Here is a 26,314-nt window from a genome sequence, read left to right as displayed (position 1 = left end):
TCTCTTGATATAATTTATGTGAAACAATCTAAGCATTCTAAAGCCCAGAGTAAATGCTGAGGATTATTATTCAGCCTATAACAGCATGAGATATCCCAGGACATTGGCAAGAACGACTGATGTGTGTTTCTTTGTTTCAGGAATGGTAGTGTTATCAACCTCTCTGCTCCTCCTATCACAGCCTTGATTACTCCTGAGCCTGTGCGACACTGCCGAATCCCAGAGCTGCCTGTGGATGGGAACCTTCTGTTTGAATTCCTCTTTTTCATTTATCTCCTGGTGGCCCTTTTTATTCAGTATATTAATATCTACAAGACTGTCTGGTGGTATCCATACAACCACCCTGCCTCCTGCACATCACTGGTGAGTCCACCTTGGTCCTTCTCACAGTTCTTTCAGTTCAGGAATGTTTATGCATTATGTCTTGGTCTCTCAGTTTATTAATATATATACATAGCACCAGGTAGTGATAAATAGCTTCCAGAGTTATACAGATAAGAAAATAGGAGCTGAGAAAGAAATACAAGGCCCTTCTATAGAAATTGTAGTTTTGAGGTGGAGGGGAGGGTTAATTTATACTTTGTTTACTATGTAGGCCAGGGTGGGCAATGTGTGGCCCTCCAGATATTGTTGGACTGCAACTCCCATCAGTCCTAGCCAGTGTAAACAATGATGAGGTGTGATGGGTGTTGAATTTGCAGTCCAACATCGGGAAGGCCACAAGTTGCCCAACCTGATTTAGGCTTTGAAACTGAGTGAAAATTCCATAGCAGCCTGCAGGGCAAGACTGTGTGTAATCTGTACCCAAAAACCTTCCAGTCATTCACCAATTTCTGGTCTCCCCCCGCCTGCCAGGTGCATCTGTTTGCATTGCACGGTTTTCTAAACTAGGGTTTTAAAATGCTATTAATATTGTGCTGAGTGCTGAAGTTGTACAGGAGAGAGTTGGTGACATTGGAGAGGATAGGAATAGTAGTGCCCCTTCTGAAGCTTCAGCAAACATGCTACCTACCATGCTTTTCTTTGCTACCATATAGCTAGAATGCTTTGGCGGCGGTGGGGGGGGGGGTGTTAACGAAAGAGTATGTTATGTCAAATACTGTGTAACTGGACACTGCACCCACAGATGTGGAACTCACAGTGGGGCTGTTCGGGGCAGGTGTGCGGCCACCATTGTGAATATCCAGCTCCCACTCGGGTTGTCATGTTGTGCAAATCTGGTGAGCATGGGTTATTCAAGGGTTAAACAAGGATGCTGTGGCTTGTCGTGGGTTAAGTAACCATGTCATCCGAACCTAATCATCATCTTGTCCCAGGATCATTTGACCCTCAGTAGACAACTATTGATTGTGGTGGTGGAACTTCTGGAACTTGCAGTGGGGGTCCCGAGTGGCTCACTGAGCCCAGAAGGGCTGGGAAGAGTCTCCACTCTTAGTATCTGGAGGGGGGCCCTCCCCACTGAATCCCCAAATGACTTTCTGTCTTTACTGCAGGCAGACAGTCCTCTGCAGGACTCTGTATGAGTCCCGTGCTGCCTCAAAAACACACATACAAAATAAAACCCAGCTATTTTTAAAAAGAGCGGAATTAAGGATCAGGGGATAGTTGGAAGATGGTACCTCTGGCCTCTTTATGGAAATTTCTCCCATAAAATTTTCTTGGCAAGCTTTTTCCGGAGTAGGTTGCCTGGTCTTTCTCCAACCCTCCCCATTTATCTAGGCTTGGGACCGGCATGCACACAAGTGTACATGGCTGGGTTTCATAATCTCATGAATATCAAAAGGTCATCTACTTATGCTTTATTGATTACATGAAAGCTTTTGACTGTGTTGAGCATGACAAGTTGTGGAGAGCACTACGAGATTTGGGGGTACCAGCACATTTGGTCAAGTTAGTACAATCATTGTACACAAATCAGGAAGCCACAGAAAGGAGTACGGCAAGGCTGCATTCTTTCACCTTTTCTTTTTAACCTCTATGATGAAATGATCATGAGGAAGTTAGAGCTCAAAGAAACACAAATCGGGGTAAGGGTTGGCAGAAGGATTATAAATAATCTTCGTTATGCTGATGACACAACTCTCCTCTCAGAAACCAAAGAAGTTCTGGAATATATGATCAAGAAAATCAAAGAAGAGAGTGAGCTGTTTGGCCTCTCCTTAAACATCAAAAAGACCAAGCTCATGTCCACTGCGAAGAACGGAAATATCAGCATAGTAGTTGATGGTGAAGAGTTTGAATTTGTAGAAGAATTTATTTTCTTAGGATTGCAGATCAATCATAGCGGTGAATGCAGCCCAGAAATAAAACATCGAATTGCGCTGCGTCTCCAGCAATGATGAGCATGAACCGAGTATGGAAAAACAAGGACATCAGCTTGACAACTAAATGTAGATTAGTTTGTGCCACTGTGTTTCCCATAGTTACTTATGGATGCGAAAGTTGTACAATGAAGAAACAAGACAGAAAGAAAATTGATGTATTCGAGCTGTGTTGTTGGAGAAGGCTCCTGTGCATTTCTTGGACAGCTGAGATAACAAATAAGCAAGTACTGGAACATATAAACCCAGACATGTCGTTGGATGGAAAAATAATGAAACTGCGATTGACTTATTTTGGCCATGTTATGTGGAGAAACTCACTAGAAAAAGCAATTATGCTCAGATTGGTTAGCGGCAAAAGGAAACCCGGCCGCCGAAGACCAAGATGGCTAGATACCATCAAAATTGATACCAACCAGAGCATGGAACAGCTCAAAGAAATAGTACAAGATTGGGATACGTGGAGAGAGATGATCGATAGAATCGCCAAAAGTCGGACACGACTGAATGGATAATATCATCATCACCTCTGGCATGACAATCTCAAGTCTGATGGAATCTTTGTGAGGCAATGGTGAAAGATTGCTTTAATCCAATTGACAATAGAGAGTTGAAGAACATATGAACTCTCCATACACTCCATGGGGGGCGGGGGGAGGTGAGAGCATCCCCTTGGGCCCACTGTCCCAGCCCCAGGGGACAGTATGTACATTTCCTTCCTTCAGGCTCTTGTTGTGCCCTTGCACTTGGTGGGAAGCCATCACCATTGCTGCCACTAAACCTGTGTGGCTCAGGAATGGTTAGGAGTCTATGTGAGAATGGGTGATGAACATGGTTTCCAATCCTTTTACTAGTCTCTGGAGATCCCCACAACAGCTAGAACAAGACCTATTCCCCCTATGGGGAAGGGAGATACTAATATTTCACCTGTAGCCATTCTAGGGAAAGGGAAGGAGTTCCTGCAGGTATCTCTCTTGCTCTCCTCACATGAACATGGGGGTCAGTTTTGCTCATGAAGCCATTCCAGGCCCTGCTCATTATAGACATGAAATTCCCCCTAGATGTCACCAGAGGGGGTTGGGCATTCTGATCTAAGCAGGACTGTGGAGGAGACAAATACCACAAGGGGGGTTCTTCCTGCATGCTTCAGGATAGGTATAAGAGGCCTAGGGATAACTCCTCAATAGCCTCTAGACCTGTTCATTCAGCCAGAGAGAGAGAGAAAACCCAAAACATCCCCTTCAAGGCTTTTGGAGTGGTCAGGCACCTCTTGCAGTCCTCTGAACACTAGGTATCTTTCCCTGGCAAGAGAAGATGAAGATGTCTCTGAGGACAATTGTGCTTTCCTAAACTTTTGGCCAGGACTGTGAAGTCACTACAAGTTGACGGGAGACCCACCTCAGACTACAGTTTCTAAAGCAGCCATGCTTGACGGGAATTGCATCTATGTTCCCAGGTCATGCCTTGAAGGCATATTATACAACCACCTTGTTGAAGCTAAACATGTCTTGGTCTGGTCAGTGCCTAGATAGGAGACCACTTGGGAACCAAATGTATCCTCTTTTGAGTTCCATGATGAAAAAAGGTGAGCTATAAATGTACTGAATAAATAAAAATCCCTATGGCTCTACCTTCCTCACTTTTTCCAGCTTACTTCAATGGTAGTCTTCACAGGGAATGGATGATGCCTTCTAAAGGTAAGTAATGCCACTGCTTCTTCAACAAGTTTTACTAGCTTCCAGGAAATGTTATGCACCACTGTCCATCCCCAGAGTACACACTCCAGTCACCACCTTGATACCTAAAGCGCTCCTTCCATCAGAACTGACAAGTTACCGATCGACAGACATGACAGAAGACTACTTTTCACAGCAATTTTGGTGCTTTCTCCACTGCATTGGTGGTTGGCAGAGCTGTCTATCTGGGATAATGAAATCCTAGAGAAGGACTGCTTGAATAAGGAGACTAGGAACATATTCAGGAAAGGATCCCTCTCCATAGACTTCTCCTCAGATCCATTCCTGAGCATCCTTCAGCTAGAAGTCAGGTCCTTGGCCTCCAATGTTTTTGCCAGAAAAAACCTATGGTTGTGAATCCAGGGGTGGAAGGAGGTGTGGGTTGATGCCAAGTCTAAGGCAACCAGTATTCCTGTTTCTGTGAATATGTTGGAAGTGTTTTTGGTAAAGACCAATAACAATAACAGTTTTCCCCAGCTCACTGAAGAAAGAGGATAAGATGCCTTCTAAACACGCACATTGTATATGTCCCTCTAAGCCAAGAGCGGCAACCAGTTGCAAAATGGAGATTACAGACTGAATGAATTAGTCACTGGTAGGTGTTGCTGGTATCAGAGTACACCTAGCTTTCTTGGATGAACAAGCAATGGCTGACAACCTCCCCTTTCTGAAAACATAACAGCTGGCAATCTCCATTTTGATACTGGGTCTAAACTGTAGAATTCATGGCTACAACATCTGGCCTAATTTTTGACTTTCACTGTTCTTCCCCCATCTCCTGTTTTGTTTTGTTTTGTTTTGTTTTACCGCCTAGCCAGATGAAGAGTTCTGGAGAACTCCAAGAGCTTGCACAATTTTTGTGGGATTTTGGATGGTCCTAATAAAAGTATTGCCCAACCGTGGACTTTGGATTTTTTTCCAGCTGGACCAACATGGCTATCTTTGTTTTTAATTTTTAATTAAAAGTATTTTAAAAGGAAATGTATTTATGAGCTTATTTATTGAACTATCACAAAACCTAGATGATTGGATTTCCAGGCTGAAATGGAAGTGATTCCATATCTACATTTCATCACTTACCTATATGCATGCAAAAGCAAATATTTGTTTCATTAAATGCAGTTTCCTGCCTCATTTTGAAGGAGTTGTCGCTCTACCAATATCATCAGTGGCTTGAACCCAGAGGTCTTGGTTCCAAAATCTGCCCATTTATTCAACAAGGCAGTCCCTGTCCACAGTCTTACAATTTAAAAAGACATACATTAAAAATGACATACAAGGAAAAGGGAAGAGGGGGAATTATTACTTTAGATGGGATGGTAGAATGGCCCTGTTTCCCCCTATCATCTCCCTAAGTACAAAGCCTGCTTGAATGGCTGCAGGTGATAACAGTTGAGGGAGGAGGAGCCTTCATCGTGGAAGTATTCAGCAGGGCTGGTGGAATGGCCCTGCTCTCCCTCAGCTCAGCCTGAGTGATAAGGCTGACCCTTCTGGTTTTTGTACCAGTTACGAGGTCTACACATTTTAGTCAATATGGACAACATTGGAGACAAAGCCTCCATCAACAGACAGGGAGGCATACATTTGAAGTCACTCCTGAAGGAAGTGGTATTCCTCATGGGTAGAAAATCACCTTCAGTTTAAAAGGGCAAAACACCCTGAAATGGACACTCTGCATTCAAGCAGATTAGAATTGATCAAGCAGAGTGAACTCTGAATCCAGATGTGTTCAACAGCTGAGAGCAAAATTTGGGGAGCCAATTGTGGACCTTTTGTGTCATCCTTCAAGAAGTGATCTTAATTACTCCAAGATGGACACTGCATCCTTGGTTCTCAGTATCTGATCCATGGACCCTATTGGTGATTTCAGAGCACAGTACACAAGTGGATGATGTTGAAGAAACACTTTCTGCAGCTCCAGAAGAGATGCTTGATTTTTATCTAGACAATCTGTCTCCCTAACAGTGTATGGAGACAAGTCTCTACTCTTGCGAACATCCTGTATTGGTCAAATTTCAGCTCAGTAGGCACTCCCCCACCCCCAGCATCTGGAAATTCTTTAGAACTGCTTCTCTTCTTCTTTCTCTTCTCTGCCTTCTGATGGTGGATTGCAGTCATACATGGAAACTTAACATAGTTCTACAGCTTGACCAGACCTTTTTTTATTTATTTGGGGGATCTCTTCTTTCATAGTACTGATTTTGAAGACTGTGTAGCTGCTACCTCAATGCAGAGTATCAAAATTTGGAGTGCTTTCTTTGGAAAAGGAATTGTGTATTTTCCATCAGGACAAAGAGGTGCTCCATCTGTATCTGTTGTTCACATCCAAAATCTATTCTTCTTTCCTCAAGACACTGGAATTTAGTTTCCCTTCCTTCTGCCCATATCTGGCCTAAAGGGAATGGCATATGTTTGCTGTGCACTTAAGCTCTAAATATCTTAAGGTTTTCTTCAGCACAGGTCAGTCTTTGTCTTTTTCAAGAACTGATTCTGGGTCAAAGGGTGAACAGGGCTTCATTAGCTGAGGGAATGTATGGTACTTACGCTTCCAGTAATATACAGGTTCCAGAGGGACATCCTGGCACACTCTTGGGGGCAGGAGATATCTGGGAGAGGGCCCCACTTGACGAGATCTGTAGAATGGCTACTTGGTTTGCCATTTTTTCCTTTATTTATCTCATTATAAAAGAGTTTCCTTTTTTTTCTTCAAAGTCTGCCTTTGGATGATTTCTCCAAACGGTCCTATACTTAGGGGGCAGGAAGACATTCCTGGAGTTGTTGGCCATGGGATTCCTTCCCTGGGATGTGCTACTTTTCAATGTCCTCTTAACTACTTGCCATCTTCCCCTCAAAGGGAAAAATAGACTTACCTATGAATTTCTGTTCTTCTCAAAGGAAGGAGGACCACTCAATCTGCCTTCTATACACATCTCTTTTGGGGGGTGATTACCTGTTTGGGCTCCAGGGAGGAAAGATACTGAGATCCAAAGAGTTCCCTCTCCCTTGTGTCTTGGCTCATTCTAATCTGGTCTTTCTGTCACTGCCCCCCCCCCCCGCCATGTTTTCCTTTCAGGGGAGCGAGGCTTTGTGTTTAGGGGCATTATTTAACCTACTAATGTTCACTGTCATGTCTGGAGATTATGGGGTGAGGCCCTTCCTCCAGTGATTGGAGACTGATTTCCCCAACCCCAAAGGTGGGACCTTTCTCCTATGCTAGCTGCTCTCCTTCCCTCGAAAAATGGAAATTCACAGGTAAGTACAAAATGTCTGTCTGTTTCTAGGTTTTCCGTTCTAAGTGCTATCTGTAAAGTATGGTTCTTCTCCCCCTCCCCCCACATGACATACTTAACCTGTCCCTTTCTCTTCCCAACTTATCTGGCAGACTCAGAATTACTCACAGTGTGTCCTAATTCTCCCCTATAGGAACTTCCATGCTTCTGCTATGTCAGCTCAGCAGCTCCTGACTTTCTGGCCTCTCCTTCACCATGGTGAATACCTATTCTTTTCTCCTTTAGAACTTTCACCTCATTGATTACCATCTGGCAGCATTTATCATAGTGATGCTAGCGCGGAGGCTGGTATGGGCCCTCATCTCTGAGGTAATATTTTCATGATAATCTCATCCAAATTAATAATCCAGTTTCTAAAGAAGTTTTAAATGAACTAGAGAGAGTCTTTTTGTTGCAGTGCATGAAAATAGACACATTCTCATCTTCCTCACCCACCTTAGTCAAATGTGCCCTCAGTGTTGATGGAGTTAATGTTATTGCTGCCAGACCAGCTGTGAAGGGCAGCAGTAGGGAGGTTTGGACTGGTGCAGATTGGATCCTTTCCTGAAGACTTGCTGCTGCTGCTTCCCTTCCCCAAATTAACCTGGCAGCAGGGATTACCATTAAGCTACAGACAAAGCCATGAACATGAGCAGTAGCCTCTCAGGCCAGTGGCATCTAAAGGTAGTTTCCATGGGTCCCAGTGACCCAAGTTGGGATTTATGAGAACTACTTTTTCCATATTTCCTGTGGCTCTGAATGCTACTCCATATATTCATGGCAACATTTAGGGTAGGGGTTGGCAACATGTGGCCCTCCAGACATTTGGACTACAATCCCCATCAGCTATAGCCTGTGGTGAGGGATAATGGGAATTGTAGGCCAAAACATTTAGAGGGCCACAAGTTTCCTGCTCCTGATGTAGGGTTTTGCTACCGCTGCCTTCAACCCTGCTCACCGCCAACATGTGCCCCCCCCCCCGAGGTTACCCAAGAAGGAATACAGCCCTCAACCGAAAAAAAGGTTGCCCACCCCTGCTATAAGCATTCAGTACTAATTTATTTGGCCCAACAAAGAAATGGAATAAAAACTCTTGGCTTTGAGACCATCGTAATCCCCTGTGAAGTTGGCAAGTCAAGTTGTACATCCTAGGAAGATCTTGTGGAATATAGGAGGAAAGACTGTGGAACTGATAGTTTTCTGGGTTCGAATTTGCAGGCCTCTCAGGTGGGCACTATGTCAGTGATTCACTATATGGCACTGATTCTGGCACGTCTGGTGCTGCTCACCCTGTGTGGATGGGTGCTCTGCTGGACTCTGGTCAATCTCTTCCGTAGCCATTCTGTCCTCAATCTCCTCTTTCTTGGCTACCCGTGAGTATCATTCCTTTTTATCCTGAATGTAATAGGGAAGGTGCAGAGAGAAACCTGGTTGATCAATACAAAGGATGTAGTGGCTTCAAAGCTATCACAGGTCTTTTCAGGAATGGCTAGGAGGAAAAAGTTGCATGTCTGTTTTTACTAGTGTGTGTGTTTACTAGAACGCTTTTCGTAATATAGGTCAGGTGACACCCAATCCAACAACTTGATATAAGAGTAGTTATCATGGTGGGTTGCAGAAGGGAGAAGAACAGGAGCCATCTGGAAGGCAGGGAAAACTCCACAGACCTGCTTGAAGGCTAGAAACTACCAAGCTCTTTTATCTCTAGTCTCATTGCTTTGCTCTGAGTATTGAACAGGCATTGCCACAGAAGTAGCATAATGGAAATAATCAAGGTGGAATGAGAGTAATGGCCCTGGAGTAGGAAATACAAGTCTCTCAGCTAGGAAGCTCCTTTTAGGTGTTCATGGATGGGATGCATTCCAGGCTATAAACTCACCCTGGTATTTCTCCCTTTTCTGTAGGTTTGGTGTCTATGTCCCACTGTGCTGCTTCCATCAAGACAGCAGAACACAGCCTCTTCCAACAGACTGTGGCTATTTAGTTCAAGATCAGCTGGTGGATGCTGGTGCCTCTGGGGTTGGCAGCCTTGTCAAGCCCAAAGACTTCCTCTCTCTCCTGAGAGAGTCTTTGAAAGAACAGTTTAACAACCCTATGCCCATCCCCACACACAGCTGCCCCTTGTCCCCAGACCTCATTCGTAATGAGGTGGAGTGCCTGAAAGCAGACTTCAACCGCCGAATCAAGGAGGTTCTATTCAATTCCCTCTTCAGTGCCTACTATGTGGCATTCCTGCCACTGTGCTTTGTGAAGGTAGCTGTTGTCCGATTCCTTAACTGCTATTGTTGCTGCTGCCGCCACCTCCTAAATGTTGCCTGTGGATTGTTGGCACAATGGATTTCTGGTTAATTCCCCTTTTTTCTGTCTCCCCTTTGGCAGCCTGGATGGTGGAGCATAGCTGCATCTGGAGTGCACTAGTATCGCTCCTGGTTGGTGGATAGGTATTGCCATACATGTAGTGCCCCTGTGGTTCCCCACTCCTTTTTCCATCCCATCTACTAATCCTGTCCTCTTTCCCAGACAACTGTAACACAACTATATTTTTGTGCTATAAGTGGGCACTTGATGCCAAGTTCAAATTCTGATGTGACGGTGCCTGGGGTGATAGTGCTACAGCTGTGGATTAATCTGGTTAGAGAGTGGGGGCAGCTTTGAAACTCAGTCAACTCACAAGAGACCTCAGAAGCGATCCAGATCACTGACGTTGTACCAAGCTGGTGTCTAAATGTGGAGATCTAGTACTTACACAGCCAATCCAGTTTCTCTCTGTTCCTGAGTAACAAGCTTCTCTGGGCTCGTTATTCTACTTCAGTGCCAGTATCTTTGGGTGTGCACATATTCCAGATAACTGCTGCTGCACAAAGCAGTGTGCAAACATACCATGTAACTCATCAACCCATGCCAAGGAGAAAGAACTCAGGGGATCCCTTGTCTTGCTGGCCTTGCAGTTCATAGAGAGCTGCTTAGATATGTGGCTGTAGAGCACCCTCTCACTGCTTTGGAAATCTCTGGAGCACTGCCATTAACTCCCTTTCTGGTTTCTTGCAGAGCACTCAGTACTATGACATGCGCTGGTCCTGTGAACACCTCATCATGGTGTGGATCAATGCTTTTGTCATGCTCACTACACAGCTGCTTCCTCCCAAGTATTGCGACTTGCTACACAGATCAGCTGCCCACTTGGGCAAGTGGCAGAAGCTGGAACATGGTTCATACAGTAATGCTCCCCAGCACATGTGAGTGTGAGCTCGGAGTATTATTATTATTATTATTATTATTATTATTATTATTATTATATGGGTTGTAGGATGAAAATAGGACATCTGACCCTATCTTATTTATATCCTCTCCATGTCAGTATTCATTAATGATTTTATTTATACTCTATTTGCCTTTAATAGGTTACACCATTAGTAGGATTTATTTTTAGTAGGCTTATCTGACACTGTCTTCACAAAATTCATTGTCTTAGTGACAGGGTTTTCCTTTCTGTAGGAGGAGGGCAAAGATTGGTTGTTGAGCACAGGCCTATCTTCTTTATTCTTGGCTAAATTACTTAACAGATTAATTACTTGTACATGTTTTCAAATCATCATTTCTTCTAAGACCGATTTTGGGTGGCCCACCCTTTTGCCAGAAATATGGGTTAGCCACAGATAAGGTTCTGCATACTTTGGGAACTCTCAATGTAGGCAGAAAAAGGGCCCCCACACATTTTGGCAAGCCTTGGTAGCCAAGCCAAAACTGCTGGATGACAACACCTTGCTTATCCCCTTCGGTACAATCCTATACATGTACAATGTGATGTAAGTCCCACTGTATTCAATTGAGCTTAGTCCCAGGTAACTGCAGTCATATGTAAACTCGTCTTGGGAGTTTACATACGTCCCATTGAACTCAGTGTAACTTACTTTTCAGTAGGCATGCATAGGATTGGGCTGTTGGTCCGCACTTCATTTCTGCATGAAATCAGGGGCAATCCCCCCCTCCCCCAACTTGGAGCTGGAGGGGACATGGTTCCAACCGCTGCACTGGGCATTGAAGAGACTTGGAAACTTAAGTATCAACTGCAGGGGCCCTGCATAAGTTTGAAACTTGAATAAGATCAATGGGGTGGATACTGGTAATTTTGAACATATTTTGGAGATTGTCAGGGGTGGAAGGTGATAGCTATATCTCATCTTTCAGGATAGAAATCCTTCCAAGGCAGCTTACAAGTAACATAAAATTTCATTTCTTAAAAACCCCATGAACAGTATCAGCATAACACATAATAAGCCATCGGGATCCTTTCCGCAGGACAGCTGGTAGGAGATGGCCTTAAGGAAGGATGGAACAGTTCATCTTGAACAGGGGTAGGCGCTTGCTGTCATCTTCACTTGCCTCCCTCTCCTGGGATCCTTTCCACAGGTTTGTTGGTGGTAGATGGCCTTGTGGGGGAGGGTGGAGTCAGCTGGACTCCTTGTGTCCCCTTTGCCTGACTTCCTTTTAAGATATTTTTAGCAGAAGAGGTTGGAATTTTAAGACCCCAGTCATTATAGAGGATTGGCAACATGATTTAAACATCTGGCTGATATCCGCGCCAAATCATTTAGACTTTAGGCTACTTAAAACTTCAATTTTAAACATGCTTTCCAGGACGCAGGTTCCACTACAGTGAATCCTAAACATACTTAGGATTGGCCAGTTAGATGTTAGATGTCATACCAAAGATATGTCAAGGGTTTCTAGGTGCAAGCAGTTAATGGATAATAGCTTGATTAATGTTTAAGTGATTAAAAATAGTATAAGTTCCTGTTGAACATAAGGTAACTTAATTAAGCAGATGATAGCCAGGGATTTTTTTCAGCTGTTAACAGCTCCATTGAGAATAATAGTGGATCCAAAACAGGATCAAATAAGTGAAATAGAAATATGCTTATTCTGAATGGGTTATCATTATTTGAGGAGAGATGGAGCTCCCACTTACCTGCAGCATCTCATTTGCATTTTTCACTTTTCATCAGTTACCAGCTTGCAGCTGAAATGTACCAAGATTGAAAAGAACCATCTCCATCCTCTGTAGAAGTTTCATCCAGCCTTCCCTCCCTGATAGCTTTGTACTGACAAGCCTGAAGTATTGCAGAGGAGTGCTCATCCAAGGGCCTGCTGCAAATTGCTTCCTCCTGAGTTCCAGCTAAAAAAGGCCACAAACCCTTTACTAAGAATCTATATACTGCTAGTTGTATGGTTAGATCCCTGAGTATATCACAGTGCAAGAGCATGAAAGCTATGTGTGCTCAGGGGTTTATGCCTCATTACATCAGAGGGTCTTCCCCATGCCTTTTTTTTCCACAGGAAGAAACTCTCTGGCAAAATAAGCTCTCGTGTTTCTGCCCTGTGCAGGGAAGTGGTACCAAACAGGCCTTCTCATGGAATTCACTTTCTATGTTTTAAAAATTATTTATTTAAAATAAGCAACTTCCTTATTCTTAGGACAAATATTAAATTTGAGCTATAACGCCCATGATCCGAAGTGGAAATGACATTGGCAGTGTCTTTACTAAGTACATGCTGAAAAGGATGGGTCTCTCCTGTCTAAAAGGGAGTCTGCTGCCTAGCATGCCATCCCCCAGCCCCAAGATGAGGGGAGGGGGATGGTGTAGCCAGGAGGAGAGAGCTGTATCTGCCTCAGTTCTGCTCAAAGGCATGCTTGCCTAGTCTAGCATCCCTGCTTTCTGTGCTCATCCCATCCCCAACCCCAGTGGGATGTTCCACAAGATTCAAATGCATTTTTAATGATTCCCATTCTCCTTCAAACTTCTTAGTACTAAATTCTCCTTATTTAACACATATACATGAAATAATTTTATTCATAACGGCAAGATCTCAAAGCCTTTAGAAATAGAAATCCATTGTCTTCCAGTATTTTGCCTTCAAAAGTCTCATTGCACAGATCATATGAGTAATGTTTGATTATCTTTAGGCTCTGTCCCTTTCAGTGGGTCAATAAATAAATCTCAGAATAGAGGGCAGGGAGGGGGGTGTTCCACCTTCAAAATCGTAGTAATCCTGGATAAATAATTTCTTGACAAAAGGCAAATTTTCCAGCAATGAACAAAGTTATTTCCTTCTTCCCCTCTTAGTTTTTAAGGTGCTACAAGACTCTGTTGTTTTTTGCTGTAATGAACTAACATTTGGAAATTATAAATCTTAAAGTTTCTGACGTGGATTATAACATTTTTTTTCTTAACCTTGAAGATACAGTGTAAAGATTAATCTTATCCCATATATATTCCCACATTTCTATAAAAAGTTAATTTTAGGCCCTTTTCTCATTTGTATATGTCCTGGCTACATCTTCCCCCCGTTACAGCAAAATTGTATGATTTAGATAATAGATGTTTCTGTTTCCCTTCATAATGTGTAAATTGGAGCCCAAGTTCCTGACATCTTAACCTATTGGACAAAAAATTTATAACCTGGCGATATTCTAATATTAGAAGTCTAAAATTTCCCACTTTTCTCATAGCTGAGTCCCCCCCGCTCCACCCCAGCTGTTGTTGTTCAGTCATTCAGTCGTGTCCGACTCTTCGTGACCCCATGGACCATAGCACGCCAGGCCTTCCTGTCCTGCGCTCTCTCCCGGAGCGTGCTCAAGTCCATATTCATTGCATCAGTGATGCTATCTAGCCATCTCATGCTATGGCGTGCTATGGTCCATGAGGTCACGAAGAGTCGGACATGACTGAACGACTCAACAACAACAACAACAAAGTCATTTGAATGGAATTTTGTTGAATTAAAGTGAGCAAGGATGAATGCTGTTCTGTACTGGTAAGCTTACAAGTATGAGGCTCCAGCAATTCCATAATCTGAACAATTATTTAAGAATAGTGGAGAACAAGGCTTATCCTCTGCAATTCTCAGATGGTGTAAATCTAGGCCTATCAACTAATGGGTAACAACACAGAGTGGAGGCTTCTTTAGGCCATAATAACCCAAACCCTTGGGAGAGAAACCCAGCATAACAAACTTCTTGTCTATTACCTGTATTAACTAACAAAGGAATCAGACAGCAATAAGTGAATGTAACTAGAGGGAACAGTCTGTGATTGATATGGGAAAAGAACAATCTAGAATTACCGTTCCCACCATTAATAAAAATCTGGAAGATTTTCCATTTCCTATGTATGATTATATTTTTAGGCAAAATTATATTTACATGATTAATACTTATATCAGATTTTTCAAAGCTTGCTGCGGGCACAATGGAAAAAGCATTTTCTGAACTGTCCCTGAATTGCCCTGGATGTATCCTCAAGGACAGAAGGCTGTTTGTGAGAAGTAGCACTGTCATTCCAATGGTGAAAAGTTTGGCATAAGTATAAAGGTTCTTAACTACGCAAACAGACCTCCCTTAGCCTTGGTATTGTTTGATTCCGATTTCAGCAAAAATGGGTCTTTGGGTTTATTTTCAAGATGTGTGGATTGAGTACAGCCACATCAGTTCATCAAGGGAGCAATCCTATGGGGATAGTAGGCCGCCTTCAAACTTGGGAGGTGGCCGACTATTCAATGCAGGGCGGGAGGAGCACAGAGGGGATTCTTCTCCTCTGCATTCCAGCCCCCCTCAATTTGCGGCTACACAGTCAAGATCACCGCCTTGTTGTGGCGAAGGGGCTTGCGTAACTCAGTGAAGCCATAAGCTATGCCGTGCAGGGCCACCCAAGATCGACAGGTCATGGTGGAGAGTTCTGACAAAATGTGATCCACTGGAGAAGGAAATGGCAACCCACTCCAGTATTCTTGCCAAGAAAATCCCATGGACCGTATCACAAGGCTAAAAGAGATGACGCCGGAAGATGAGCCCCTCAGGTCAGAAGGTGTCCAATATACTACTGGGGAAGAGCAGAGGGAATTTCCAAGTAGCGCCAGAAAGAGTGAAGTGGCTGGGCCAAAGCCGAAAGGACACTCAGCTGTGGATGTGTCTGGTGGTGAAAGGAAAATCTGATGCTGTAAAGAACAACAGCCAAAGATGGAGAAGCTCTATACAGTCAGTAAAAACAAGACCTGGAGCTGACTGTGGCTCCGATCATGAGCTGCTTCTTGCAAAATTTCGGCTTAAATTGAAGAACGTCGGGAAAACCACTAAACCGTTCAGGTATGACCTAAATCATATCCCGTATGAATATACAGTGGAGGTGAGGAATAGATTTCAGGGATTAGACCTGATAGACAGAGTGCCTGAGGAACTATGGACGGAGGTCCGTAACATTGTTCAGGAGGCAGCAACTCAATCCATCCCAAAGAAAAAGAAATGCAAGAAAGCAAAGTGGCTGTCTGATGAGGCTTTACAAGTAGCTGAGGAAAGAAGGGAAGTGAAAAGCAAGGGAGAAAGGGGAAGATATACCCAACTGAATGCAAAGTACCAGAGAATAGCAAGGAGAGACAAGAAGGCCTTCTTCAATGAACAATGCAAAGAAATCGAGGAAAACAACAGAATGGGAAAGACTAGAGATCTCTTCAAGAAAATCGGAGATCGCAAGGGAACGTTTTGTGCAAAGGCGGGCATGATAAAGGACAAAGAAGGCAGGGACCTAACAGAAGCAGATGAGATTAAGAAGAGGTGGAAAGAATACACAGAAGAACTATACAGGAAAGATCTTAATGTCCCTGATAGCCATGATAGTGTGGTCACTGAACTTGAGCCGGACATCCTCAAGAGTGAAGTCAAGTGGGCCTTAGGAAGCATTACTAACAACAAAACTAGCGGAGATTATAGTATTCCAGCTGAGCTATTTAAGATCCTAAAAGATTATGCTGTTACAGTGCTGCACTCAATATGCCAACAAATTTGGAACACTCAACAATGGCCACAAGACTGGAAAAGGTCAGTTTACATTCCAGTTCCAAAGAAGGGCAATGCCAAAGAGTGTTCAAACTACCGCACAATTGCGCTCATTTCACATGCCAGCAAGGTTATGCTCAAAATCCTACAAGCTAGGCTTCAGCAGTATGTAAACCAAGAACTACCGGAAGTACAAGCTGGGTTTCGAAGAGGCAGAGGAACTAGAGATCAAATCGCCAACATTCGCTGGATCATGGAGAAAGCAAGAGAATTCCAGAAAAACGTCTATTTCTGCTTCATTGACTACGCTAAAGCCTTTGATTGTGTGGATCACAACAAACTGTGGCCATGTCTGGTTCTTACTGTTGCTTCTTGACCCTCATACAGGTTTCTCAGGAGACAGGTAAGGTGGTCTGGTACTCCCATCTCTTTAAGAATTTGCCACAGTTTGTTGTGATCCACACAATCAAAGGCTTTAGCATAGTCAATGACTTTGTCCTTGCAGAATTGGAGAAGTTGAGTCTGTTGGCCATGTTCCTTTATGCTGCATTTTGTATAAGGAGACCAGAGAGAGATTGATTCTCCCTTTACTTTACCCAGGAGACCCACTGGAACTAAGGGGAACCAACTCTATCCATATTACTGAAAGGGTAGCTAAATTATTTTTGGCTCCCCTGTGAAATTATTTGTGGTCTTATTATATATTAACCTTGTATTAACTTTTATTGGTATGTGATTGCAATAAACTATTTATCTGTCATATCACCAATTCCATCCATTTATTTAGTAGTGGGCCAAAGGCCATTCACACATACAAAACAAGTAAACAACTAAAACATATTAGGGCAGATACAATATCAGGTCAAAATCTAAAATGGTTAAAACTAAAGTATATTCACAATATATTATTTAAAATTCATTTAAATTCATTTAAGATATACTGCTTCCACATTTAAATGAATAATTATGATCTGAGAATTAAAACAACTCAAAGACCATTAAAACAAGGCATTCCCAAAAGTCAACTGTATTGTCAGAAATGAATTTTGCACAAATTTTCAATGCTGCCAAAGTGGAGACCCTGGGAGTTATGGTGGGATCTGTAAAAGATAGAAAATCTTCTCTGAAACAGTGTTAACAGTACAGATAAGACAAAATAAAACCCAGAAATTTAGACCTTGTTTCAGAGTATAAAGGGCAGGACAGCAAATAATGTGGTAGTATGATCTTCAGTCTCTGGAGCATCACAAATGCATAAACGTTGAGACAGAGGAACTTGAGAATATCTGCTGTCAGTCAATGCTGTTGGCATAGTTTGAAAATGAAGAGCCGTAAAAGCTTGCCTAGGTTCTGGGAAAGCAAGCTTTGTCAAATAGGCAGCTCTTTGGTGGTCATATTTGTAAAACCTGTACTATTTTGAAAACTTTAAATTATTAATATCCTGTCTGTCCAGGGAAAGATGCACTGTGACCAAAGATGCATTCACAAAGTTTCTCTTTTGAATTCAGAGTGGAAAATGCATCAACTGAGGTGAAATAGGATTGTAGTAAATTATAGTATCTTGAACTCCAGATTTATTTATTTAGTGTTTGGCACACATTGCCAGGGAGTCTACAGTGTTTTTACACGATAGATATTCTGGCGCCGGTAGTTGCTAGTCTTTGTTGCACTGATGCACCACAAGAGGGTGAGCTAGCTTTGCATCAGCTGGCCAGCAGCATTCTTAGGGAAGTCGGCTCATCTGGGCTTTTTCTCCACCGCTCCTCTGCTGGTTGTGTCCAGGCAGATCCAGCATTGGGTCCTGCTCCCTGCACAGAGTGCTGCCAGCATTTCCCCCCACCGAAATGGGGGTACCTATTTATCTACTCGCAGATGGTATGCTTTCAAACTACTAGGTGGGCAGGAGCTAGGGATGAAATGATGGGAGCTCACTTCCGTCATGCGGAGCTGGGCTCGAACCGTTGGAGTGTCGACCATTTCTGGCCGGCAGACTCCAGCGTCTTTAAGCCGCTGCGCCACTGCGTAAATTCTTGAACTCCCGAATTTACAATTTAACAGCTGTTCATAACATAATTTAGGCAAAACCTGGACAGAAGATTCTTTTAAAGTTATCCAATAATTAATCAAGGCACGGTGGATGTGAGCTCTAATGGAGGGAAGACCAACCTCTGCCCGAACCAAAGCAGCAGGAATGCCAGGAGGCAAAATTAAGTTTTCTGAGAAATCTGTTTTGAAGGGCCTCCAATTTGACCATTAGAGAGTCATCCCAACCCCAAACTACAGCCCCAATTTAAGTATGAATAGTTCTTAAGGCCGTTACTTTAGTTGCTTCTGCATGAGCTTTCCAGGAAAGATTTTCTGTAAAATGAATGCCAAGATATTTAAATTCCCAGCACTGATCAATCTGATGGCCATCAATGGGCCATTGGAAGTGAGAATGTCTCTTTCCAAACACCATCACATTTGTTTTAGCATAATTAATATTTAACCTTTCTTTAGTGCAATATTCACTAAGCTTAGACAGCAGCCTACTTAAACCTAGATGAGTGAGTGATAAAAACATATTGTCAGCATATAGAATAGAAACTTGTTTTGACCCAACTGCAGGATGAAAAAATTCTGGCCCAGATAATTTTAAAACTATACCATTCAAATATAAATTAAAAAGCAATGGAGCCAAAAGACACCGTTGTTTAACCCCTCTGTTGTTGGGGTTTGGTTCAGTTAATGAACCAGAGATCCCCACTCGTATTCTGGCAGTTGTATTGGAATAGAGTTCCTTATTTAAAAATGAGACGTTTATCAGTATTCGTGTTGGCCAATTTATGGCACAACTGCTCTCTGTCAATTGAGTTAAAGACTGCAGCTAAGTCAACAAAGGCAACGTGAAGATGTTTAGAATGCCTTGCTGGGCTAAAAAATAGGCAATGATCAATAATACTTTGGCCTTTCGTGAAACTGGCCTGTTCCGAATAGATAATACTATTAGAAGACTCCCAGTCCTCCAGTTTGTTTAATAATATTTTACAATATAGCTTGGAGTCAATGTCCAAAAGACTTATTGTTGATAATTATTAGGATCCTGCTTATCACCCTTCTTGTATATTGGGACAACAATACTCTTGTATCCGGCCGACTGGGAATATACCTGTACTGTTAATTTGAGTAAACACTTTGGCTAATAGTGGAGCCCACCAGTCGGGAAAATACTTGTATATTTCTGGAGGCGTCATGTTTTCTCCTGGGGCCTTGCCCAGAGTTAGGGATGCAGTAAGATTCTTTATCTCAGTTACAGTAATGGGAGGCTAGTGAGGTAAATTAATAGCTTCAGGAGCAGTAGAAGAGTTAGTTCCCACAAGGGGTGATCCATAAAGCGTACTAAAATGAGTACATTCACTTGCTGATATTTGCCCAACTATTAAAGATCTAACCGCACCCATACCGAAGGAAACAATATCCCAGAACTGGGACTCCTTCTTTTCCATTACAGCCAGGCCTAGCTGTTGCCACTGCGATTTAGCATATATCTCCTTTTTTATTTTAAAAGTGCCTTGTAAGATGACCTCAGAGACATTAAGTAGTCTGGAGAGATAATTGCTTTATTCCTAAATGCCTGGCAAGAGTGATTCATTCATATTTTCCTGGCAACTCTGCATTCTTGATCAAACCATTTATTGATTACTAATCTATTAGAATTGAACTGTTTATTACAAACCAACATAGGTCTAAGATTTTGGATAATGGTTTGATAAGCATGTAAAGTATCTGAATCAGAGTCCACAATTCCTTGGCAAGGCAATTTAAAAGTAATGCTCTCAGTGTCTAGGAAATAGAGGACCCCCGTTATATCGATCACAGGCTCTCAGTCCCATTCATTCATTCATACCAGAGGCCACAACAGGGATATTTTGCATCCAAATGTTAAAATCTTGGATATAATACTTTCATAAATTTCGGCTGACCTTGGTACCCAGGCCAAAATCTGTGCCCTACCTGCACAGTTCTGTGGAGGTTTTCTCAGGAGTGTCAGGAATGAATCTGAGCGTGTGGAGATAGTTAGCAACTCAAACTCAGAATGGGAACAGCCAGAACTGGGGGAGGCTCCCTCCCTAGTGAGCTCAGATATGGCAAGGCATTCTCAAGACCTTGGCACACAGATGGCTCATCCTGAAGGGCCTTCCCTTTCCTCCTCCATGAGAACTCAGGTCTCAGGGGGAGGAGGAGAGTGAGAGGCATGACTTGAGGGATGCTAGGGTATGTCGCAGAGTGAAGCGGGAAAAGTTAAGAGGCGGAGCCCAGACGCTCCTCCAGGTTGGCTATGCGCAATAGCCTACGTAGGGGGGAGCAACTGTAAGGGAGGGGCATCCCCTTTAAGCTAGTCTAGCCGGGAAGTTCTTGTTCAAACTGCTGGCAACTTCTCTAACTTCGGCTCTTCTACTGGTATTCGTAATTGTTTAGAGTAGCTGTAGCCTGAGAGTTTCCTAGAATTTGAACCTGCTGTTAACTAATAAAGTAGTGAACCTGAAGCCTGGAATTTTAGTGTGTGTTGAATGCAAAGAGAGGATGAAGGAACTTGACAGCAAGTCACACCTCAGAGTAAGTGTAAGACTGCTACCTTAGTTCTTGTCCTGGGTAGCAGAGCAGGGACTGATTGGCTAACACTGTCTGAGCACCTCAGCCTGAGCACCTCAGCTGCATGCTGCCCAGATAGCCAGCTCCAACCTTCCTCAAGCTTTGAGCTATAGATTGGGAGAGAATTGTCTGTCATTGTGCCGACTAAAACAAGAAAGTCCACACGATCTAATTCAGGTTTGATTTTACTTATTTATTTTGTTACATTTATAGCCTACCGAATGTGGTTTATATGATCCTACTTCTCCAATTTTATCCTCACAACAACCCTGTGAGGTAGGTTTAACTGAGAGTGACTGGCCCAAAGTCACCCAGTAAACTTCATGGCCAAGTGGGAACTAGAACCCAGATCTCCTGTGTCCTAGTCCAGCATCCTAACCACTACACCACACTGGCTCTCAAAAATATTTAGTCACAAATTTTTCATAATTTAATCTATAGAACTATGCATTAGAATTAAAGGATTAGCATTCCAGTGTAATTGTTTTTGCTCATGTGTTTGCTCATGAAGCCCTATGAGTGTTAGGAAAAACGTATAGTCTCTTTCTTCTGGATGCATATGTCTACTAGTGAAGAAGATTAAATGGCTTTCCTAAAACTCTTCAGTTAGAATCCCAGATTTGTCTTTCTATTGATCTAATTCAGGATTTACAATTCCTTTGAAGTCTCCTATTATTATCTCATCTGTTCCTGTCTGAACTATATTTTTAAAAATTCCTAGTCATCTGATTTGAATGTGGGGCATGAACTTTAGCAACTGTATTTTTTTTAATGTGAAATACCCCTCCAGCCTGGCTTTCTGATGCTCACTAAAAATGTTTTTCTTATTCCGCAGCTGGTCTGAGAGCACAATATGGCCACAGGGGGTGCTAGTGCGGCACAGTCGATGTCTATACAAAGCAGTTGGGTCTTATAACGTAGCGGTGCCTTCAGATGTGTCCCATGCCCGCTTTTATGTAAGTACCATGCATGAATGTGGGAACATTGGGGATCTAGGGATTCAGCGCTTCTCCACTACGGCAAATTGTGTTCAGGGAAGATATTATAGCTCTCTTGCCTCAGTTTCATCCTCAGAACAGAATAAACTTCCAAGATTTAAGTTTTTGCCTGCTGACATGATATCCCTCTTCCTCTGCTGTTCTTTATGCAGAGCTACAAATACTCAGAGATGCTTCAGCTAATAAGAATTTAAATGCAGGGAATTGCTTTTGTTCTAGACATGTTTTGGATAAAAGTTTTAAGCTGCCTTTGTTTTGGGGATGAAATACAGCAGACAAGAGGTTAATTAAGAATTCACCACCACCTCATGAAAGCAATTTGAATACTTATGAGTCTTCCCTACATATACTCCCCTACATACACACGCACTGCCCTGGGCAGACACGTTGGAAACGTCTCTAGGATAGCCTGGCTAATTCAGTGGGCTGAAGCATCTGGCATAGCTTAAAACTTGTTTTGAATCAACAATGTTTTATTCCGCCGTTGCACCACATAAGTGTGGATTCTGGTATGGGGGACAATCTCTCCAGTTGTATTAAGGGGGGGGGGATCTAGACCTTAGGATTGTGCAGGCTCAATTAAATCTATGGGCCAGGCTTTTATGATGCAGTCAGCCTGCCTCATTCACAGAATTTTACAGTTGGGATGAGGGTCCAGATGACATCTTCCACTTATGAGTCTTCTACGTTTTCCTACCTTCCACCTATCTTATCAAAGAAAATCCATTTAGGAGGGAAACATGAAATAGATGCACAATGCCTTTTGATTGGTAGCACTAGGGGCCCTCTATTTGGAAACACCCTTAATCCCAACTATGTGTGCACAGGATTACAGCCAAAGTCAGCGTAAACTGTTTCTCTTTGGGTTACAGTTTGCTAGCCAAGGGCCATTGTTGGTTGAGTGTTTAGTTTGAACATTTGAGTTGTTTCCATTAAAAGTCTCCAAAGCAACTAACTGGCTTTGGTTGCAGTTGTTTGACCTTGATGCCTCCTCCCCCTGCTCTAAAGTTCAGTTTTTATGAAACAGCCCACAGCTTGTTTACCATTTAAACATAGTTTCTTTCCTCCTGTAGTTCCTCTTTCACCGTCCATTACGGCTCCTCAACCTGCTGATTCTCATTGAAGGCAGTGTTGTCTGCTATCAGCTGTACTCCCTGCTTCGCTCAGAAAAGTGGAACCACACACTCTCCATGGCCCTGATACTCTTCTGCAACTACTATGTCTTATTTAAACTCCTACGGGACCGGCTAGTATTGGGAAAGGCGTACTCTTATCCTCTCAACAGCTATGGGTTAAAAGCCCATTAATCAATCTGAGGAAGGGAAGGATATTTTCATACAGTTCTATTTTTTTCCTTGCAACTGTTTATAAATATTTAAAAAATATTTTATATTTTGTATACTACTGTTTTTTGTGGGGTAGGGAAGGGCTAAGTGGCAATTAAATGTCGCTTTATAAACAAGGTGTTATTTTATATAAAGAAATCATTGTGTATATAATGTATATCAACATATATCTATGTGAAGTGAGAGCATTTGTATGTGTGGTCACTCCATCTACTTTGCAACAAGCTTAGCATCCCAATAATTGCCAGTTTTATCTGCCTGTGTACTAGATATTTAGACATGTAGCCATCCCTCAAAGCAAGAGAATGAGATGTCTTCAGCATCTCCTTTTGTTACAGGTAGGAGCACTTAATTTTGCACACTTTAGCTTGTGCAGTTTTAAACTACATATGATGATCAGGTTGCACAGGATCCATGGGTGGGAAAGCACCAAGGGATAAGGATGTGCAGACTTTGTTTAGTCCGCTCTGTATGCGCTTCACGAATTGTCAGGCATCTTCCGTTCTGTTGTCTGCTCATTGATGGAATGGGATGTTTCCCCCTTTGAACAAGTATGCAAAAACGTTGGCTGGAATTTACATAATTTTTGCTGGTATGAAATACTTTGGAAATTTTTCTTAGTTCAGTGTACAATCAATGAGCAGAGTGCACAAAAAATGAGTGTGTATTAGCATATTTTCCAGTAACTTTCATACAACCAATACATACAGTTCCAGAAAATTGAAAAAACTTTCTGCCAGTCCACAGAATCCGCACAAATCAAAGACACCAGTCTGCTATGGACTACGTGGGTTACAATCATAGAAATTCGTCATCAGAATTAGATTTCTCTGACATCCCTACCAAGGGGGCATGACTTTAAGTGGACTAATGGTGGGAATGGAAAGGGCTACGCAGCAATACACACGCACATGCTCTTTCTACTCTCCATTGTAGCTTCAAAGGCTGATTTGCATTTTAACAAGCTAAAGTGGGGAGGGGGCAGAGCAGAATATTGCAATGGAGCATTGCCCATAGTTTGAGTCTTAGACACTGATCTCTTGCTTATTACAGTAGCAGAGCTGGTATACATAAGCAGGTGGTCTGGTTCGCATATGGCGAGTTGAGTATTTCATCAAGGGATAGCTGATGGGGTGCATTGCATTGCGGTGGGCAGATGCACACTGCAGCCCCTGGGGCAGGGGTACACAGTGGGTTTCACCCTCACTATAAGAACCTACACGCTCAGCACCTTACTTTACTCATGCAAATGAATGGCAACCATATGTGAAAAAAGTAAAGGAGTCAAGACGGGAGTGGAGATTAGCCTAGTCTTTATTCTTGGTGCTTCCAGCAGGAATAAAGTTCCAGCCCATATCCTTTTTGCTTCGCTCAATAGAACCTAGTCAGAATAGGAATTCTTGCAAATGGCTTCTATCTATAGCTGTTCCCCACCCAAATCCTGGGTTGCACTTCTTAGTTACAGTAAAGTGTGGCAAAATTGTAGGTAGCTTGAAAAGTTTCCACATAGGGGTGTGGCCTGAGTACTCCCAGCAGCTGACTGGGTGGGAAGCTTCAGTCTGTTTCCCACCTCCCAGCTGAGCAGAGCAGAGGAAGCTGCTCCAGCTGGTCCAGGGACTACAGAAGCAGGCAAGCTCCCAGAGAGCGAGCGAACAGGGGGAGCAAACAGGAGTTGGCCAGGGGAGTTGCAGTGGTTGAAGAGACAAAGGAGACAGAGGCTAAGAGGTAAGTGGGTTGCACTTGCCCAGGGGGCTGCCCTTTATCCTTCTGATTGGCTGTGAGCTCACCAGGTGCTTCTGAGAGCTCCAACTGAATTGGAGGGGTGTGGCCTGAGTACTCCCAGCAGCTGACTGGGCGGGAAGCTTCAGTCTGTTTCCCTCCTCCCAGCTGAGCAGAGCAGAGCAAGCTGCTTCAGGGACTACAGAGCAGGCAAGCTCCCAGAGAGAGAGTGAACAGAGCGAGCGGACAGGGGGAACAAACAGGAGTTGGCCAGGGGAGGTCAAGGGGGAGGCCCCTAACATTTTATTTATTTATTTTTTTAACTAACTTTTTTCCATTTATTTGTCTTGTAACACACACTTCCACACCAGTGGGGCTCTGCTTTTAACCTCTACTGAGTAGAGGAGCAGGCACAGGCTAGTCTAGAACAATCAGAAAGCTAGATACAAAAAGGGAAAAGAGGCTATGGAAGGACAAGACTCTCCAGTAGCGGTGACCTGCAAGGTGTGTGCAATGCTTGTTTTCTTGCCTGAGAACAACATGGCCTACACCTGCAACAAGTGCAAGTTGATCACGCTGCTGGAAGAAAAAGTAAGTGGACTGGAGCGGCGACTGTTAACCCTCCGGGGAATAAGAGAACACAAAGAGTTCTTGGACAGAATGGGGGAACTACAGCAGCAAAGGGAAGACCAGAAGCTTGAAGAGCAACAGCAAGATGAGGCAGTGGGAAATGCTGAGGTGAAGAAAATGGAGTAGAGGATACTCCTTGGAAAAGGGTGACAGGAGAAGAACTAGACGCCACTCTGCACCAGTGGAAGCAGTGGAGCTGTGGAACCGATTCCAGGTACTTGCGGATGAGACTGGAGGACAGCCTGCAGAGGAAGAATCACAGGGGAACCTGCATGAGAGTGAGCAAGAGGCTGAAGGTCAGTCAAACAGAGGCGATGAAACCCAGGCCTACAAGAAGAAGAAGGGTGGTAGTAGTGGGAGACTCCTTGCTGCATGGGATCGAGACCCAAGTATGTCGCGAAGACCCGTGGACTCGCCAGGTATGTTGTCTCCCAGGAGGACAGATTAGAGACGTGACTGAAAGGTTGCCTGCATTCATAAAGCCCACCGACAGGTATCCCTTCCTTCTCATCCATGTGGGAACAAATGATACCACCAAGCGGAGCTACGAAGAGATCATGTCAGACTTTGAAGCTTCGAGAAGGAAACTCAAGAACTTTGGGGCCCAGATAGTTTTCTTATCCATCCTTCCAGTAGTTAGAAGAGGGATAGAAAGGGAACGAAAAATACTCTGGGTGAATGACTGGCTACGAAGGTGGTGCCGACGAGAGAGATTTGGATTCTCGGACCACGGGCTATACTTCCTGGAAGATGGGCTGTTGGCTAGGGACGGGTTGCACCTCACAAAGGATGGGAAGAATGTGTTTGGCCACAGCATGAAGAACTTCATCAGG

At 43.3% G+C, this 26,314-nt stretch overlaps 1 protein-coding gene across 5 annotated transcripts in view; it reads left to right on the top strand.

The window, feature by feature from the left end:
- The window catches only part of TMEM39A (transmembrane protein 39A), a 54,548-nt gene extending 30,693 nt beyond the window's left edge, over positions 1-23,855 (top strand). For 3 of the 5 annotated variants that reach the window (XM_084835449.1, XM_084835454.1, XM_084835452.1), the window contains 7 exons: positions 141-363; positions 7,573-7,656; positions 8,545-8,699; positions 9,231-9,579; positions 10,375-10,562; positions 21,624-21,744; positions 22,860-23,846. In XM_084835449.1, the coding sequence (XP_084691575.1) occupies positions 141-363; positions 7,573-7,656; positions 8,545-8,699; positions 9,231-9,579; positions 10,375-10,562; positions 21,624-21,744; positions 22,860-23,093 (1,354 nt within the window). In that variant the 3' untranslated portion in view covers positions 23,094-23,846. Of the gene's footprint in view, positions 1-140; positions 364-7,572; positions 7,657-8,544; positions 8,700-9,230; positions 9,580-10,374; positions 10,563-21,623; positions 21,745-22,859 lie in introns of all 5 variants that reach the window. The other 2 variants (XM_084835450.1, XM_084835451.1) reach the window with 1 other exon arrangement.
- The last annotated feature ends 2,459 nt before the right edge of the window (positions 23,856-26,314 follow it).

This window comes from Heloderma suspectum, chromosome 2 (assembly GCF_057233095.1).
Source record: "Heloderma suspectum isolate Gila_16-S chromosome 2, 16-S_ref, whole genome shotgun sequence".
Taxonomy (NCBI): domain Eukaryota; kingdom Metazoa; phylum Chordata; class Lepidosauria; order Squamata; family Helodermatidae; genus Heloderma; species Heloderma suspectum.
Note: the sequence above shows the minus strand (reverse complement) of the source record. Positions and strands in the feature narration are given on the sequence as shown.